Source organism: Macaca thibetana, chromosome 5 (assembly GCF_024542745.1).
Source record: "Macaca thibetana thibetana isolate TM-01 chromosome 5, ASM2454274v1, whole genome shotgun sequence".
Lineage (NCBI taxonomy): Eukaryota > Metazoa > Chordata > Mammalia > Primates > Cercopithecidae > Macaca > Macaca thibetana.
The window spans coordinates 185,352,078-185,369,045 of NC_065582.1; the positions used below are offsets into that span (position 1 = coordinate 185,352,078).

Below are 16,968 nucleotides of genomic sequence, written 5' to 3' on the forward strand. Positions count from 1 at the left end.
GCAGACTGGCCCATGTGGGCCACCTGGGAAGGGTAGTGACTTCTGGGAGGGGTGAGGGCCTCAGCCCTACAACTGATCATTGACAAATCAACAACCAGAACAACCCTGGAAGAGACCCTTGTGCCTCAGATGAGATCACAGCTCTGGGTGACGCCTTGATTTCGGCCTGGAGCGGCAAGGGGCAGAGGACCCAACTGACCCCACAGAAAGTGGAGAGGGCCAGGTGCAGGGCTCATGCCTGGAATCCCAGCACTTTGGGAGGCCGAGGTGGGTGGATCACCAGAGGTCAGGAGATTGAGACCAGCCTGGCCAACATGGTGAAACCCCGTCTCTACCAGAAACACAAAATTAGCCAGGCATGGTGGTGGGTGCCTGTAATCCCAGCTACTCAGGAGGCTGAGGCAGGAGAATCACTTGAACCTGGGAGGAAGAGGTTGCAGTGAGCCGAGATGGTGCCACTGCACTCCAGCCTGGTGACAGACTGAGACTCCATCTCAAACAAAAACAAAAACAAAAAAGAAAGTGGTAGAAAATGCATTTGTGTTAAGTTACTAAAATGGTGAAAATTTGTTACACAGAAGTAGAAAAACTAGCAAGTAAACTGACTCCCTTAAACTTGAACTCATAAAAGAAAAATCCATTTAAAAAATACCCCCACAACTTTTTTTTTTTTTTTTTTTTTGAGACAGAGTCCCGCTCTGTTGCCCAGGCCGGAGTGCAGTGGCCGGATCTCAGCTCACTGCAAGCTCCGCCTCCTGGGTTTATGCCATTCTCCTGCCTCTGCCTCCTGAGCAGCTGGGACTACAGGCGCCCGCCACCTCGCCCGGCTAGTTTTTTGTATTTTTTTTTTTAGTAGAGACAGAGTTTCACCGTGTTAGCCAGGATGGTCTCGATCTCCTGACCTCATGATCCACCCGTCTCAGCCTCCCAAAGTGCTGGGATTACAGGCTTGAGCCACCGCACCCGGTCATTACCCCCACAACTTTCTAAGGTGGTGTCTGATGACCTGGAGATGCTGGAGGGAGCTGCTCAAGCTTGAAGACAGGTGCTGGGAGGACAGAGCTGAGCTGCCCTGCGTTACGGAGGGGACAGAAGGGACCCGAGGGAAGTCGAGAAAGGAGACGCAGGGAAGACTGAACAGTGGGGTCAGGAGGCAGGAGGCCTGTCTTCGGGAGGCTGGAAGGGAGGCGTGACAGGAGGAAAGATAATGGAAATTTTCTGCGGAGGTGCTGTGCACCTAGAAACCACTGTACCCCTGCAATCCTAAGCAAGTTCTCTCACAAACACTCATGAGAAAGTGGAGTTGTGTTTGGGGGGAATTTTCTTTGCTTTTTTGAGTTGAGGAATGTTATGGTTAATATTGAGTGTCAACTTGATTGGATTGAAGGATGCAAAGTACTGATCCTGAGTGTGTCTGTGAATGTGTTGCCAAAGGAGATTAACATTTGAGTCAGTGGGCTGGGAAAGGCAAATACACCCTCAATCCGGGTGGGCACCATCTAATCAGCTGCCAGCATGGCCAGAATAAAAGCAGGCAGGAGAATGTGGAAGGACTGGACGGGCTGAGTCTTCCTGCCTCCATCTTTCTCCCATGCTGGATGCTTCCTGCCCTTGAACATCAGACTCCAAGCTCTTCAGCTCTGGGACTCTTGGACTCACACCAGTGGTTTGCCAGGGGCTCCAGGGCCTTTGGCCACAGACATGGCTGCACTGTCAGCTTCCCTATATTTGAGGTTTTGGGACTTGGACTGGCTTCCTGGCTCCTCAGCTTGCAGACGGCCTATTGTGGGACTTAACTTGTGATCGTGTGAGTCAATTCTCCTAATAAACTTCCCTTCAAATACATCTATCCTATTCTGTTCCTCTAGAGAACCCTGACTAATACAGGGAGAAAAGCTCAAAGATGTGAGCGAAAAGGACAGCTGGTACATAGGTTACTGAGAAAGTGTAAGGTCTTTACCAGTGGAAAAACTTTTACCCGCTTCTTACCAAATAAATGTTGAACAAATTATCTAAAGAACATTAACTGAATGAGGCATAAATTCTAGATCTCACCTTGTCCAGTTGGTCCTGTGTGTCCCCAGCCAGACGTCCACAGCGCAGGCACGTGACAAAAGATGGCCACACGGATGGAGGGACGACAGATGAAGGAGTCACCCGCTGACCCACAGGAAAAAGCCCAGATACCTTCGCTGATGTTGCGAAGACACTGCCCAGACCACGCCCGGGCACAGTGTCAGGCAAAGTCTTGCAAACTACTGAATCCTCACTGCCTAACTAACAGGGGCAGTAACTGGGCTCGGGGCCTTGTTTCCCAGTTACCATATCCCCCGCACCTCGGGGCACTGCGGCCCAGAGGTTACCATATCCCATATCCCACCCGGCAGCTCTGAGCACTGCTGCCCGAGGCACAGCGATCCTCCGCTGAGAAGTCAGCGTCAGAGGACGCCAAACGCCGCCCCTCCCCGCCGGAAGTGACGCTGGGACGCCGCTTCCTTGACGCTCTGTCTTCCAAGTCAGTCTCCCGAGCACGTTTCCGGGCAGCTGGAAACTTGAGTTTCAAACTCCAAGTCCGGAAGTCAGGTACTACTTCATCAGGTACTATATTTCAGGTACTACTTTTCATCAAATACAGAAAGGTTATCCAACAGGGAGCTAGAAAGGTGACTTGTGTCCACCCCAGTCCCCATGACAAGTCCCCAGATGGCCTCTCACATTTGACGGCCACGCACAGCGGAATTTGGATTTGGGGTGAGCCCTTCCTCTGAAGGGAGCAGGCAGTCGTGACCTGGAATCACAAGGCCATCTTGTTGGAAGCTGCTGCCCGCCCCAGAATAACGATGGTCGTCCTTCTGGCGCATGGGTCTTGAGTGGCTCCAGTTGGGTTACTGAGGGATGAAGGCTGGATATGAAAGAAATGGATTCAAGCTACCAGAGGAGCAGCTCCGGGCAAGGCAGCAGGGGTAAGCCTCTTCTCATCACCCCCAGGGAGTCAGCTTTCACCTTTGCAAGTCACGTCTGTGGGCATGCTTGTTGCCCACCATTTATAAAATAAGAATATATAGAAGGAGATAGAATGGATATAACCAGAAATCTATAGAGAGACATAAAATTAAAAAAAAAAAGTTAAAAGATTGAAAAAGGTAACTGAGAAAGGGACCTGGGTGGGAATGTAAATTTGAACACACACAGTGCAGCTTTGCCTTAATGGATAAAATAATGATATGGAAATTTACTTCCACTAACGAATGAAGAAAAATATGTCCAAAGAAAATATAACATTAATGAATGAACAAGAAGGCAAGAAAGAATAATCCGAGGAACAAAACACAGATGAGACACATAGAGAATATCATGTAACTATAACCATTTAGATAATTGCATCAAACATAAATGAAGTATCCCAAGCAAAAGGCACAAATGGTCAGACTGACTTAAGAAAGCAAGAACCAACCTTATGTTGCCTTCAAGAGAAAGAAAGAGGTGGAAATTAAAATTTAAGGATGGAAAATAATATACCATGCAAACAGCTAGCATAAGAAAGTTGTCATAGCTGAGGCTGTGTGTGTGTGTGCGCGCGTGTGTGCGTGTGCATGTGTGTTTTAAGACAGGGCCTTGTTCTGTCGTCCAGTCTGGAGTGCAGTGGTGTGATCAGAGTTCACTGTAACCTCCGACTCTTAGGTTCAAGCAATCCTACCGCTTCAGCCTCCTATGTAGATCCTTCTTCAGCCACCACATGTCATTATGCTTGGCTGATTTCCTAAACTTTTTTTTTTTTTTTTTTTTGGAGAGATGGGAGTCTCACTATGTTGCCCAGGCTGGTCTCAAACTCCTGGCCTCAAGCAGTCCTCCTGCCTTGGCTTCTCAAAGTGCTGGGATTATAGGCACGAGCCGCTGTGCATGGCCTGTAGTAGCTGTATTAATAGCACACAAAATATTCTTCAAAAAGGCCGGGCGCGGTGGCTCAAGCCTGTAATCCCAGCACTTTGGGAGGCTGAGACGGGCGGATCACGAGGTCAGGAGATCGAGACCATCCTGGCTAACACAGTGAAACCCCGTCTCTACTAGAAAATACAAAAAACTAGCCGGGCGAGGTGGCGGGTGCCTGCAGTCCCAGCTACTCGGGAGGCTGAGGCAGGAGAATGGCGTAAACCTGGGAGACGGAGCTTGCAGTAAGCTGAGATCCGGCCACTGCACTCCAGCCTGGGTGACAGAGCGAGACTCCGTCTCAAAAAAAAAAAAAAAATTCTTCAATAGAATGAGTATTATGAGACAAAATTCAATATAATAGGAAGAGACAACAATTACAAACATATACACATCTAATAACAGTATGCCAAAATATATGAACAAAACTAATAAAACCAAAGGGAAAAATAGAAAATCTACAATCATAGCAGGAGATTTAACATGCTATTCTCAGTAACAGAATAAGTAGACAAAAAGAAAAAGGTATACGGGAGATCCAAATGACACTATGAACTAAACTGAATTGACATTTAGAGAACATAATCAGCAACAACTTCAGAATGCACACTCTTTCCAACTGTATGTGAAACATTTGCCAGGACAGGCCATGTGCTTGTCTCAACAGATTTCAAAAGATCAACATCTTACAGAGTGTTTCCAGACCACAACAGTAATAAATTAGGAATCTGCAACAACAACTAATCTAGAAAGGACCCCAAATGTCTAGAAGTTAACTCACTTCTCAACACCAATGAGTAAAAGAAGAAATCACAAATATCACTAGGAAATTTTTTTACCAGAGTAATAATAAAAACATAACATAAGGAAAATTGTGGAATATAATTAAGGAAATGTTTAAAGCAAAATTTATAGCATTAAAAATTATATAAGGGCCGGGCGCGGTGGCTCAAGCCTGTAATCCCAGCACTTTGGGAGGCCGAGACGGGCGAATCACGAGTTCAGGAGATCGAGACCATCCTGGCTAACACGGTGAAACCCCGTCTCTACTAAAATACAAAAAAAATTAGCCGGGCGAGGTGGCGGGCGCCTGTACTCCCAGCTACTCGGGAGGCTGAGGCAGGAGAATGGCGTGAACCCGGGAGGCGGGGCTTGCAGTGAGCTGAGATCCGGCCATTGCACTCCAGCCTGGGCAACAGAGCCAGACTCCGTCTCAAAAAAAAAAAAAAAAAAAAAAAAAAAAAATAAATATATATATATATATATATATATATAAGAAAAAAAGAAAGGTCTCAAATGACAGCTAGAAAAAGAAAGGAAAACTAACGCTAAAGGAAGCAGAAAAAAGAGATAATAGCCAAAAGAGCAGAAATCAATGAATAGAAAACAAAATATAAAGATAATGATGAAACCAAAAACTAGTTTTTTGAGATGGTCAGTAACACTGATAAATCTCTAACCAAATTAAGAAAAAAGAGAACACACAAGGCCGGGCGCGGTGGCTCAGGCCTGTAATCCCAGCACTTTGGGAGGCTGAGGCAGGCAGATCACAAGGTCAAGAGATTGAGACCATCCTGGCCAACATAGTGAAACCCCATCTCTACTAAAAATACAAAAATTAGCCGGGCGTGGTGGCGGGCACCTGTAATCCCAGCTACTGAGGAGGCTGAGGCAGGAGAATCACTTGAACCCAGGAAGCAGAGGTTGCAGTGAGCAGAGATTGTACCATTGCACCCCAGCCTGGGTGACAGAGCAAGACTCCATCTAAAAAAAAAAACAAACAAAAAACAAACGAACAAAACACAAATTACCAATATCAGAAATGAAAGAGGGGACTTCACTACAGATCCTATAGATAAAAAAGGATTTTTTTTTTTTTTTTTTTTTTTTGAGATGGAGTCTCAGTCTGTTGCCCAGGCTGGAGAGAAGTGGTGCAATCTCAGCTCACCTCCACCTCCCGGATTCAAGCAATTCTCCTATCTCAGCCTCCTAAGTAGCTGGGATTATAGGCGTGTGCCACCACACCTGGCTAACTTTTGTATTTTTAGTAGAGACAGGGTTTCCCATGTTGGCCAGGCTGGTCTGGAACTCCTGATTTCAGGTGATCCACCTGCCTCGGCCTCCCAAAGTGCTGGGATTGCAGGCATGAACCACTGCACCCGGCCAAAAGGGATTCTTTTACTTTTTTTTTGTTTTTTTTTTTTGGCTTTATTGAGGTATGTTTTATATGCAGTAAAAGTCACAACTTCTAAGGAAATATTGGGATAACTTTATGCCAACAAATCTAAGAACGTAACTAAAATGGGAAAATTCCTTGAAGAACACAGGACACTAAAGCTCATTCAAGAAAAAAATTAAATAACCTTAATAGCCCTATATCTGTTAAATAAATTGAATTTATAGCTAAAGTCATTCCCAAAGAAGACATCAACCCCAGATGGCTTTGCAAGTGAATTCTACGCAACACTTAAGGAAGAAATAACATCAATTCTATACAGTTCTTTTACAGAAAAGAGAAAACTAGGGAATACTTCCCAGCTCACTTTATGAAGTCAACATTACTCTGACACTAAACAAAGACAAAAACATTACAAGAAAACTACAAATAATATCCTCATTAACATAAACACAAAAATCCTCAACAAAAGAACAGCAAGTCATATCCATCATATATTAAAAGAATAATACATGTGATCAAGTGGGCTTCACCTCTGGAGTACAAGCTTGGTTGGACATTTGAAACTGAATCAGTGTAATTCATCATATTAACAGGCTGAAAAAGAAAAACCGTATGATAATCTCAAAAGATGAGGAAGAAAGCATTTGACAAGATTCATCAATTATTCATGATAAAAACACTCAACAAAATAGAAATAGATTTCAACCTGATAAAAAGCATCTACCAAAAAAAATTACAGCTTACATTATCCTTAAGGGTGAAAGACTAAATGGTTTCCCACTAAGACAAGAAACAAGGCAAGGCTGTTTACTCTCGTTACTTCTGTTCACTATTGTGCATGAGGACCTAGCCAATACAATAAAGCAAGAAAAAAAAAAAGCATGCAGTTTGGAAAGGAAGCAGTAAAATGGGTTCTGTGTACCTGTGGCATAATTGTCTTTGTAGAAAATCTTACCAAATACACAAAAGCAGCTGCTAGAATTAGTGAATTTAACAAGGTCACAGGGTAAGAGGGCAATCTAAAAAGTTAATTGTATTTATATGACTAGTAACAAACAATTTTATATTAATGCTATATATTTATATAGTAACATTTACTAAAGTAAATTTTACTTTAAAGAAATAAGAATAGACACAAAAATCTAATGAGGGTATCTGGCCAGGTGTGGTGGCTCCTGCCTGTAATCCCAACACTTTGAGAGGCTGAGGTGGGAGGACTGCTTGAGCCCAGGAGTTCGAGACCAGCCTGGGCAAAATAGTGGGACCTTCTCTCTATAAAAAAATAAAATAAAATAAAAAACAGAAAAAAAGAAAGAAAAATAACAAGGGTGTCTTATTTCTTTAACATTTACAAAATGAAAAATATAAAAATATGAAATCCTTATAGGGAAATTTAACAAAATGTGTGCAAAGTCTGTGCACTGAAAACTACAAAATATTGATGAGATAAATTAATGAAGACTAAGTAAATGTAGGTTAGAAGATTCAATATTGCTAACATACTAATTATCCCCGCATTAAGATATAGGTTCAATACAATCTCAATCAGACATTTTCGGGTAGAAATTGACAAGTTGAGTCTAAAATCTGTATGGACGTGCAAAGGACCTAAAATAGCCAAATTATTTTGAAAAAGAGTCAAAATGTTGGAGGACTCACATTACCTGATTCCAGCATTCACTATGGAGCTACAATAATCCAGATACTGTGGTGTTAGCATAAGAACAGACATGGCTGGGCACAGTGGCTCATGCCTGTAATCCCAGCACTTTGGGAGGCCAAGGCAGGTGAATCATGAGGTCAGGAGTTCAAGACCAACCTAACCAACATGGTGAAACCCCATCTCTACTAAAAATACAAAAATTAGCTGGGTGTGGTGGTACGCGCCTGTAATCCCAGCTACTTGGGAGGCTGAGGCAGGATAATTGCTTGAACCCGGGAGGCAGAGGTTGCAGTGAGCCGAGATAGCACCACCGCACTCCAGCCTGGGCAACACAGTGAGACTCCATCTCAAAAAAAAAAAAAAGGACAGACATATAAGTCAATGGGTCAGAACTGAGAGCCTAGAGATCAATCCACATTTTCCAGTCAATTGATTTTTAATAAAAGTACCAAGGTAATTTAATGGTATTGGTGATTATTTTCAAGAAATGGTACTGGAACAACTGGATATCCATGTGCAAAAATAAAAACCTTGAATATTACATCACCCCATTTACAAAAATTAATTCAAAGTGGATCACAGATGTACACTTAGGAGCTAAAACCATAAAACTTCTGAAAGACAAGGAAATATTTGTAATCTTGGTTTAGACAATTATTTCCTAAGTAGTACATAAAAACCATAAAAGAAAAAAGTAATAACTGGATGCCATCAAAATGGAAAGTTTTGCTTTTTAAAACATGTTGATAAGAAGATAAGAAGGTAGGTCAAAGACTGGGAGGAAATACTTGCCAAACATTTATCCAATAAATAACTTACGTTCAGAAAGTATAAATAATTCTTACAACTCAATTACCAGAAGACAACCCAATTTTTAAAAAATTGGCAAAGGATTTGAAAAGACTCTTTACTAAAGATATATGAAAGGCTCAGTGCTATTAGTTGTCAACGTAATGCAAATTAAAACACAATGAGATACCACTGCAAACCCACCAGAATGGTCAGCATTATTAAGACTGACAACACCGTGGGCTGGTGAGGGCGTGGGGCATCTGGAGCTTTCACACTTTGGTCTGGGAATGCAAAATGGTACAGCCACTCTGGAAAACAGTTTATCAGTTTCTTGAAAGTTAAATATTAACTTTTGATACAGTCCAGCAATACCACTTCTAAGGATGTACCCAAGAGAAGTGAAAACATGTTCACAGAAGACTTGTCCTTGAATGACAATAGCAGCGTTATTCATAACAATCTCAGTTGGAAAAACACCAAATGTCCATCATTTCATGGATGAGTAAACAAATGTTGGTGGAATTCTGCTCAGCAATGAAAACAAATGATCCATTGATTCACACAGCGACATGGAAAAGTCTCCAAGCATTTTGCCAACAGAAAGAAGCCAGACAGGAAAGACTATGCTGCCTGAGTCTATGTATGTGAAATTTCATACTAAAGCTACGGTGACAGAGAGCAGGTCGTGGTTGCCTGTGCCCAGAACAGAGGGAGAGGGTGCTTGCAAAGGAGAACGTGGGGGGAGTTGGGACAGTGCTGGATCATCTCAGTGATGGTGACTCATAACGAAGTGTCCAGTTGTCTAAACTCACTGAGTTGTACACTTAACATGAATGATTGGTATTGCACATAAATTGTATCAATATAAAAGGGCACAAAAAGTAATACCTGAAGATAGGTGTTACTCATGAACCGGCAATTTCACTAAGTATACACCCCAAAAATGCATGTCCAAATGAACCGGCAATTTCACTAAGTATACACCACAAAAATGCATGTCCAAGTACATCAGGGCACACAAATAAGAAGGTTCACAATTTATTAATAATATTCCCAAACTAGAAACGATCCAATGTTCATCAGCAATGAAATGGATAATAAACTGTGTCATATTCATGCAGTGAATCAGTAACCAGCGATGAAAAAGCCCCCGTTGCATGCAACATGGATACACTTCGCAGACACAAAGTTGAATGAAAGAAGCCAGAGATATAAGAATTATGTTCTAAGGCCGGGCGCGGTGGCTCAAGCCTGTAATCCCAGCACTTTGGGAGGCCGAGGCGGGCGGATCACGAGGTCAGGAGATCGAGACCATCCTGGCTAACACTGTGAAACCCCGTCTCTACTAAAAATACAAAAAACTAGCCGGGCGCGGTGGCGGGCGCCTGTAGTCCCAGCTACTCGGGAGGCTGAGGCAGGAGAATGGCGTAAACCCAGGAGGTGGAGCTTGCAGTGAGCTGAGATCCGGCCACTGCACTCCAGCCTGGGTGACAGAGTAAGACTCTGTCTCAAAAAAAAAAAAAAGAATTATGTTCTATGATTCCATTAATATAAAGTTCAAACACCAGGCAAAATCAAACTAGAATGGTTAGGGATGCTTGTCAAGGTAATGAAAGTATAAATAAATGCAAGGAAGTGATTTCAAGTGAACTCAGCAGAAGCTCTGGTGGGAGGGAGGCTGTAGTTGGAAAGGTACAGGTTGTGTACTCAAATCCTGCAATATTCTGTTTTTTGAGTGGAAAGTATACAGATGCTCATTTATAAGTCATTAAGCTATTACATATATACTTTATGATTTTTCTGTGGATCGATTACATTTCACAAGATAAGAGCTTTTAAAGTAATATTTAAGGTGCATTATTGTGTCTCTGAGAACTCGCTGGCTGCGGTTTTATGAGAGTAAGTTCTTTCAATAAATCACCAGCTGTGCAGAGTTACACAGAGAGGCACACACTGTGGCCGCGTAAGTGAAAGGTCAGTAGTGATTGTTCTTGGAAATAACACAGTGAAGATTAATAATTTAAAATGTTGAGTACTTACGTAGTTAAAAAGATAAAGGATGAAAGCACTAAAAAGAGGTTGGGTGTGTTGGCTTACACCTGTAATCCCAGCACTTTGGGAGGCTGAGGTGGGGGGATCATTTGAGGTCAGGAGTTCGAGACCAGCCTAGACAACATGATGAAACCCCGTCTCTACTAAAAATACAAAAATTAGCCTGGCGTGGTGGTGGGAGCCTGTAGTCCCAACTACTCAGGAGGCTGACGCAGGAAAATCACTTGAACCCGGGAGGCAGAGGTTGCAGTGAGCTGAGATTGCACCACTGCGCTCCAGCCTGGGTAACAGAGTGAGACTCTGTCTCAAAAAAAAAAGTACTTAAAAAGTTAAGTGATAAACAAATTAGGAAAAAAAAAAATAGAATCAGCCAAACTAATTGAAGTCAATATTCTAGGAGATTGAATTTTAAATGCTAATAAATATGTAAATATTAAAATAAGGTTTACAGTTGATAGGAAAAATATTCTTGGATTAACACAATTGCTGTTGTAATCAGAAAAAAACCGCACGATTGTTTTAAGACACCATCTCTGGGCTTCAGGTTCCTTGTCTTTAGGACAGGAGGGCGAGGTGGCCCCAGCACAGAGGCAGCTGTGGGGACTATATGCCCTGTGTGAATGCTCCTGGCACATCACGGGCTCTGTGATCTTTAAAATAACTCCTCTTTCCCCAACAACCTGTAGAAGTCATTTCTCAAAAGCACGGCGCTTCTTTCTGAGGTGGGTGCCCCTCCCTGAGCCCTGAGCCCCGGAAATCACCTGACTAGACTGCAGCTGCCAGAGGTCCCCTCATGGGGCGGAGTTAAGGGGTGGGCCCCGCAGGTGCTTGGGGGAAGGGATTCTGCCAGAAAGCAACCGAATCAGCTTTGAAAATGTGCCTGCGTCTGCTCCCATTTCCACTTCTGTTTTTAGGTGTCAGAAACCAGCTCAAGTGTAGAGGCCGTCCCTCTGAGTGAAGGGTCATTGACGGGTCCCTGTGAGCTCAACGGACTGTACAAGGAAACTGCATGACCGGGACCACAGACTGCCCTCCCCTCTCTCTGCCAACCCAATGTCATCCACTCAGGAACACTGCTGACCATCTGCAGAGTCTCAGGAAGTGATGGGAAAAGGGTGGGGGAGATGAGCAGGCAAACCTGTGATTGCACCGTGATGGGCAGCAACCCCACCAGCTCCCCAGTGGCAGGGCTCCTTCTAGACGTACCAGGGCATCCTCCTGCGGGTCCAGGGCCTCCCTTATCCTCAGGGTAAAATCTGAACTTCCCAGCAAGGCTCAAAGACCCTTCTGGGTGGGCATCTGCTGCCCGACGGTGGCACCCTCTGCCCCTCCTACCTGAGGACTTTACTGTGCGCCAGCTCCGGGCTGTCTCCTCCACGGCCTCTGCTCTTGACATTCCTGCAGCTGGGGCATGCACCCTCCCAGAGCCCCTTCCCCACACCCAATACAGAGATGGGGGCCTGTCTGCGTGTGGGCCCACCTGCCTCACCTGGCCCTGAGCGCCATAGGAGGAGAACCAGCTGACTTTGCCGTCCTGTCACAAGATGGAGCAACCCACCCATTCATTTGTTCATGCGTTCGTTCCACATAGCTGGGGCAAAGCCAGATCCTGATGGGGATGGGAGATGGGGGCAAGCTGGACAGGATCGCAGTGAGCTGAACTCCCAGTCTGGCAGGGATACACACCTTTGGACCACAGGGAAATCCTGCCTGTTATGGAGGAGCGTCTGTCCGGGGCAGGGGACCGCAGGGAGGCAGCTCTTGGAGCCTGAGTGTGAGCGGCGCTTCGCCAGTCACTGGCTCCTGCATAGGAAGCCTCTGTGAGGACAGTGGGGCCGCCTACCTTCGTGTGCCGCAAGGACTGAATGAAAAGCTGTGTAGGCTGTGTAGAGCACGCGGAGCGGCACCTGGAGGGCAGTGGGATCCCACAAAACTGAGTTACTCCTCAGTGGGATGAAGCGAGCATCTGGGAAATGCAAAGGCAGACGCCGGTGAGGACGTGGAGAGGCGACACACCCTAGGCTGCAGGAGGTGCCTGTGCAAAGGCCCTGTGGCAGCAGCAAGCCGCCAGTGGGATGGGGGCCTCTAGCAAGGGGCCGGGGAGGCTGGTGGCCAGACTGGGGAGAAATTCTGCAGGACTGACCTGCCTCCTATGGGATCTCTGATGGCAGAAACCCCTCCAAGCTGTTTTTCCCTGCCCTAAGAGGGCACAGCCCCATCCTTCCACCCTCACCCTTTAGGGAGGGAGGAGGATGAGGCCCCATCAGTTCACTTCCTCCTCCAAAGCCTAATCGTCGTGGCTGCAGCAGCCTTGCTGCATTGGGAATGGAGAGGCCGCTCCGCCCTCACCGGAGGTGGCTGCAAACCTCGTTTCCCTGGAAACCGCAATAATCAGTGGAAGTCAGTTCATGGTAAGTCTGCTCGCGCGCGTGGGTGCCACGATTATTATACAAGCTGATTTACACACTGTCCGTTGAAAACCTATGCACCATAAATGCAAATGAAGGGTCACTATTCCTACTGTTCTGGCGAGTCATCGTGCAGGATACACAGGACCATTCGCGAGGTTCTAAAATCTGCACTCTCTGCTAAAAATACAGTGAAACATGCTCGTCCTCCTCGCAGCTATAGCAGTTGAAGTAAATCCCACGCAGATGTCCAGGAGCGCATGAAGGGCCTTCACATAGATTCACATGGGCAGATGGTTTCCGAGAAAGGTGGGCGAGGGGCCCGCGCTGCCTGCAGCCTGTGGGTGCAGCTTCCTTCAGACAGAGCCTCTGGGGGCTCTGTCCGGGCCCACCGGGCACCATGGGACAAACTGCGCCCTTCAGGGGCATGAAGCTCTGCGCTCTGGGTGAGGGCTCCACAGGCTCCACAGGCCAGAACTTGCTAAGGTTGGTGACACAGACAGAGGTGCGTTCTCAGGGCGTCCCTGCACCTCCCCCGGCGCCCGGAGCGCGTTCCCTGCTGCAGCCACTGAATCCGGCGCAAAGTTATTTAACGCTGCAATTAGCCGGCAGGGTGAGTCATCGGCTCCCCAGCCTCCTGCCGCCACAGCAGAAACGAACTGGAAGGGACCAGGGGTGCAGGCCCAGCTGCTCGGCCGAGGGCCTTCCGGAGACGCTCCCATCCCCCCAACCAAGGGGCCGAGGCGAGCTCTTCTCAGGAAAAGGCTGGAGGGCCCAGAGAGGCCGGGGAGGTGACCTTCCCCCACCCCACACACCCAGCCGCCCCACGCCTTCCTCTCACCCACCTCGAATCGTCAGGGTAGGAATGAGGCGGAGGAATTTGCCGCCCTTGTCCCCCTCACTCAGGCCGTGAACCGCCTTCTGATGAATTAATTCACGTGCACCCGCGTCTGGGGAAAATTCCTGTCTGATCCAGACGAGCTTTGCAGACTAAAACCAAACGAGACTCATCCTAGGTTCTAAGACGTCGGCTCCAGCTTAGTTCAAATGGCTAGTCCTAAAAGTCAGCGCCCCTACTCATCCCCCGAATCGCGTGCACACGCGCGCGCACACACATGCACACACTACACACGAAACACACCACACAGGCACCCACAAGCAACACGCCGCACAGGCGCAGACGTCAGCACTTCCCAGAGACCCTGAACGTCCTCATCCCTTGAACAACCCCCTCCCCCCACAGCACTCGGGCTCACTCCTCCCTTCCCCCCAGCACCCGGTCCCTCCCCCTCCCTCCCCAGGCTCACTCCTCCCTTCCCCCCAGGACCTGGCCCCCTCCCCCTCCCTCTCCGGGCTCCTTTCCCCCCCACCCCAGCACCCGGGCTCTCCTTTCCTCCCTCCTCTCCCAGGCTCCCCCTTTCCCCTTCTCCTTACCCAGGCTCTCCCCAATACCCACTCACCCCTAGCACACGAGCTCCCCTCTCCCCAACTCCCTGCACCCCCATAACTTCCACAGGCTTCCCGGCCGCTGGCAGGCGGGTGGGCGGGAAGTGAGGCCCAGACCCAGTGGATAGAGAGGGGAGAGAGGGGAGCGCAGACGCAGGGGCGCCGAGCGGTGGGGAGCGCTGGGGGTGGGGCCCAGGGGGTCCGGGAGAGCGAGCTGGGGGTGGAGAGCGGCGTTTCCGCAGCGGCCCGCGCCGGATAGGGGCGCGGATAGGGAAGGAAGGCGGAGAGACGCGGCCAGGGACCCCCGCTCTGGGAGGAGGAGGCGGAGGGGCGTCCCGGGGGTGGCGGGGGCTGCCGGGGGCGGGGAAGGGCGGCGCCAGGGCGAGGCGCGCGGGGCCGCGGGCGGGGTGGGGGGGTGGGGGGGGAACGAGCGTCCTGGGAGGGGCCCCGCGGGCTGGGGAGGGGGCGCGCGCCCTGCGGTCTCTGCGCCGCATCGGTTCCCGGCGCGGGGTCGCGGCGGCGGCGGCGGCGGCGGGAGGCGGAGGATGCGGGCTCCGGCGGCGGCGGCGGCGCGGGCCCGGGAGGACGCGGGAGGATGAGGAGGAGGCCGGCGGTCCGGCCGCGCGGCGCCGGGAGGAGGCGCAGGCGGCGGGGGCGGCGGCGGGCGGCGGCGGGCGCGCGGGGTGCGGGCCGGCTCGGGCGCGGAGGATGAAGTGGAGCGTCCGCGGGGCCTGCGCCGCGCTCTCCTCCTGCCTCCTGCTCGCCTGCGCGCTCAGCGCCGCCGCCGTCGGCCTCAAGTGCTTCTCGCTGGGCTCGGAGCTGCGCGGGGAGCCGTTCCGCCTGGGGGCCGCCGCCGGCGCCTTCTACTCGGGGCTGCTGCTGGCCGCCGGCCTCTCGCTGCTCGGCGCCGCCCTGCTCTGCTGCGGACCCCGGGACGCGCCCCTCGCGGGGTCGGAGCCGGGCCCGGGTCTGGGGGTACCCGCGGCGCCGGCAGGAGCTTCCGAGGCCGCGCCGGGCGAGCCGGGGGCCGCGGCCGGGGCCCCGGGGCCGGTGAGCAGCCAGAACCTGCTTCTGCTCGGCGTCCTGGTCTTCATGCTCGGGGTCCTCAGCGCCTTTGCGGGCGCCGTGATCGACGGCGACACCGTGTCCCTGGTGGAGCGCAAGTACTCGCACTACTGCCTGCCCCCGCGGGCGCCAGGTTCGAGCCCCGGCTCGGCCCCAGGTTCAACCCCCGGCTCAGCCCCCGGCTTGGCCCCGGGCTCGGCCCCCGGCGCCCCGCGCTCCCGCAGCACCCTGGACAGCGCCACGTCCGCCAAGTGCCGCCAGCTGAAGGACTACCAGCGCGGCCTGGTGCTCTCCACCGTCTTCAACTCGCTCGAGTGCCTGCTGGGCCTGCTCAGCCTGCTGCTCGTCAAGAACTACAAGTCGTCGCAGGCCCGGCGCGGTCGGCGCGGCAGGCGGAGGGGAGGCCGGGCCCTGGCGCGGCCCCGCGGCGGCTCCGGGCTCCGCGCGCAGCCGCTCGCCTCTCGGGCGCGCCGGGGCCGGCGGGGCCGGCGGGGGCGGCGGCTGCAGCAGCGGCCGAGCGAGGCCTCCATCCTTTCCCCGGAGGAGTCGGACTTGGCCGCCCCCGGGGACTGCGCGGGCTTCGCGGCGCACCACGCGGTCTCCTACATCAACGTGGGCGTCCTCCACGCGCTGGACGAGGCGGGCGCGGAGGTGCGCTGCGGGGGGCACCCGTCGGTGGAGCTGCCGGGGTACGCGCCCTCGGACCCCGACCTCAACGCCTCCTACCCCTACTGCTGCCGGCCGCCCTGCGAGACGCCGCGGCCCTGGGAGACCCGTCGGGCCTGCTGAGCCCGCGGGCCGGACCCCCATCCCGCGGACCGTGCTTGCGTTCCCCCCGCCCCGCTCAGGACCCCCGCGGCAAGGGAGGACGGGCGGCGGGGTGGGGTCCAGGGCCAGGCCTCAGGGGCGCTGCCTCTTCCACGTGGCTTTGCAGCCTCCGGCCTGGCCCCCTCTGCGGGCTCCGTGACCACAGGAGGGGGCCCCTGATGTGACCATTTCTGTATCTGGGAGGTTTCTCTTCTTATTTGTGTCGTTCATATCTGGATTCCATTTTCAAGTTTACAATAAATGTTTGGGCTTGGCTAGCCCGACTGCACTTTTCTTGGCAAGTCCAAACCCTGGGGCTGCTCTGCCTGGTGGTCCGAGGCGAGGGGGACAGAGCGAGCGCCCCAGGACGGCGACTTCCCACGGAGGAAGAGCGGACAGAGACGAAAAGCAACTGGTAATTCAGGAAAGGAGAAGCGAAAACACCCAACGGCAACACTTTGTACACGGATGTGCCTGCTTTTGTTGATACTTTCTTACTGTAAAGCTCTCCATAAATAGTGAAAATGTTTGGTAAATTTATTGCAATTTAAAATTGGTGAGTTCCTTTATTAAATTAATTGCTATGTTATTGGAGAATATTCATCAAATTGGAATTAGAGGATGTCTAC

At 50.3% G+C, this 16,968-nt stretch overlaps 2 protein-coding genes across 2 annotated transcripts in view; one reads left to right on the forward strand and one right to left on the reverse strand.

Moving 5' to 3' along the window:
• Positions 1 to 14,961, reverse strand: part of LOC126954473 (uncharacterized) — a 39,102-nt gene extending 24,141 nt beyond the window's left edge. Inside the window, exon 1 of the mRNA XM_050789976.1 lies at positions 14,482 to 14,961. Coding sequence (XP_050645933.1) covers positions 14,482 to 14,961 — 480 coding nt within the window. The remainder of the gene's footprint in view (positions 1 to 14,481) is intronic.
• A 214-nt stretch (positions 14,962 to 15,175) lies between these two features.
• On the forward strand, positions 15,176 to 16,628 carry TMEM271 (transmembrane protein 271). The gene has a single exon (XM_050790742.1). It carries the CDS (start codon positions 15,176 to 15,178, stop codon positions 16,319 to 16,321), a length of 1,146 nt encoding a protein of 381 aa, XP_050646699.1. The 3' UTR covers positions 16,322 to 16,628.
• The last annotated feature ends 340 nt before the right edge of the window (positions 16,629 to 16,968 follow it).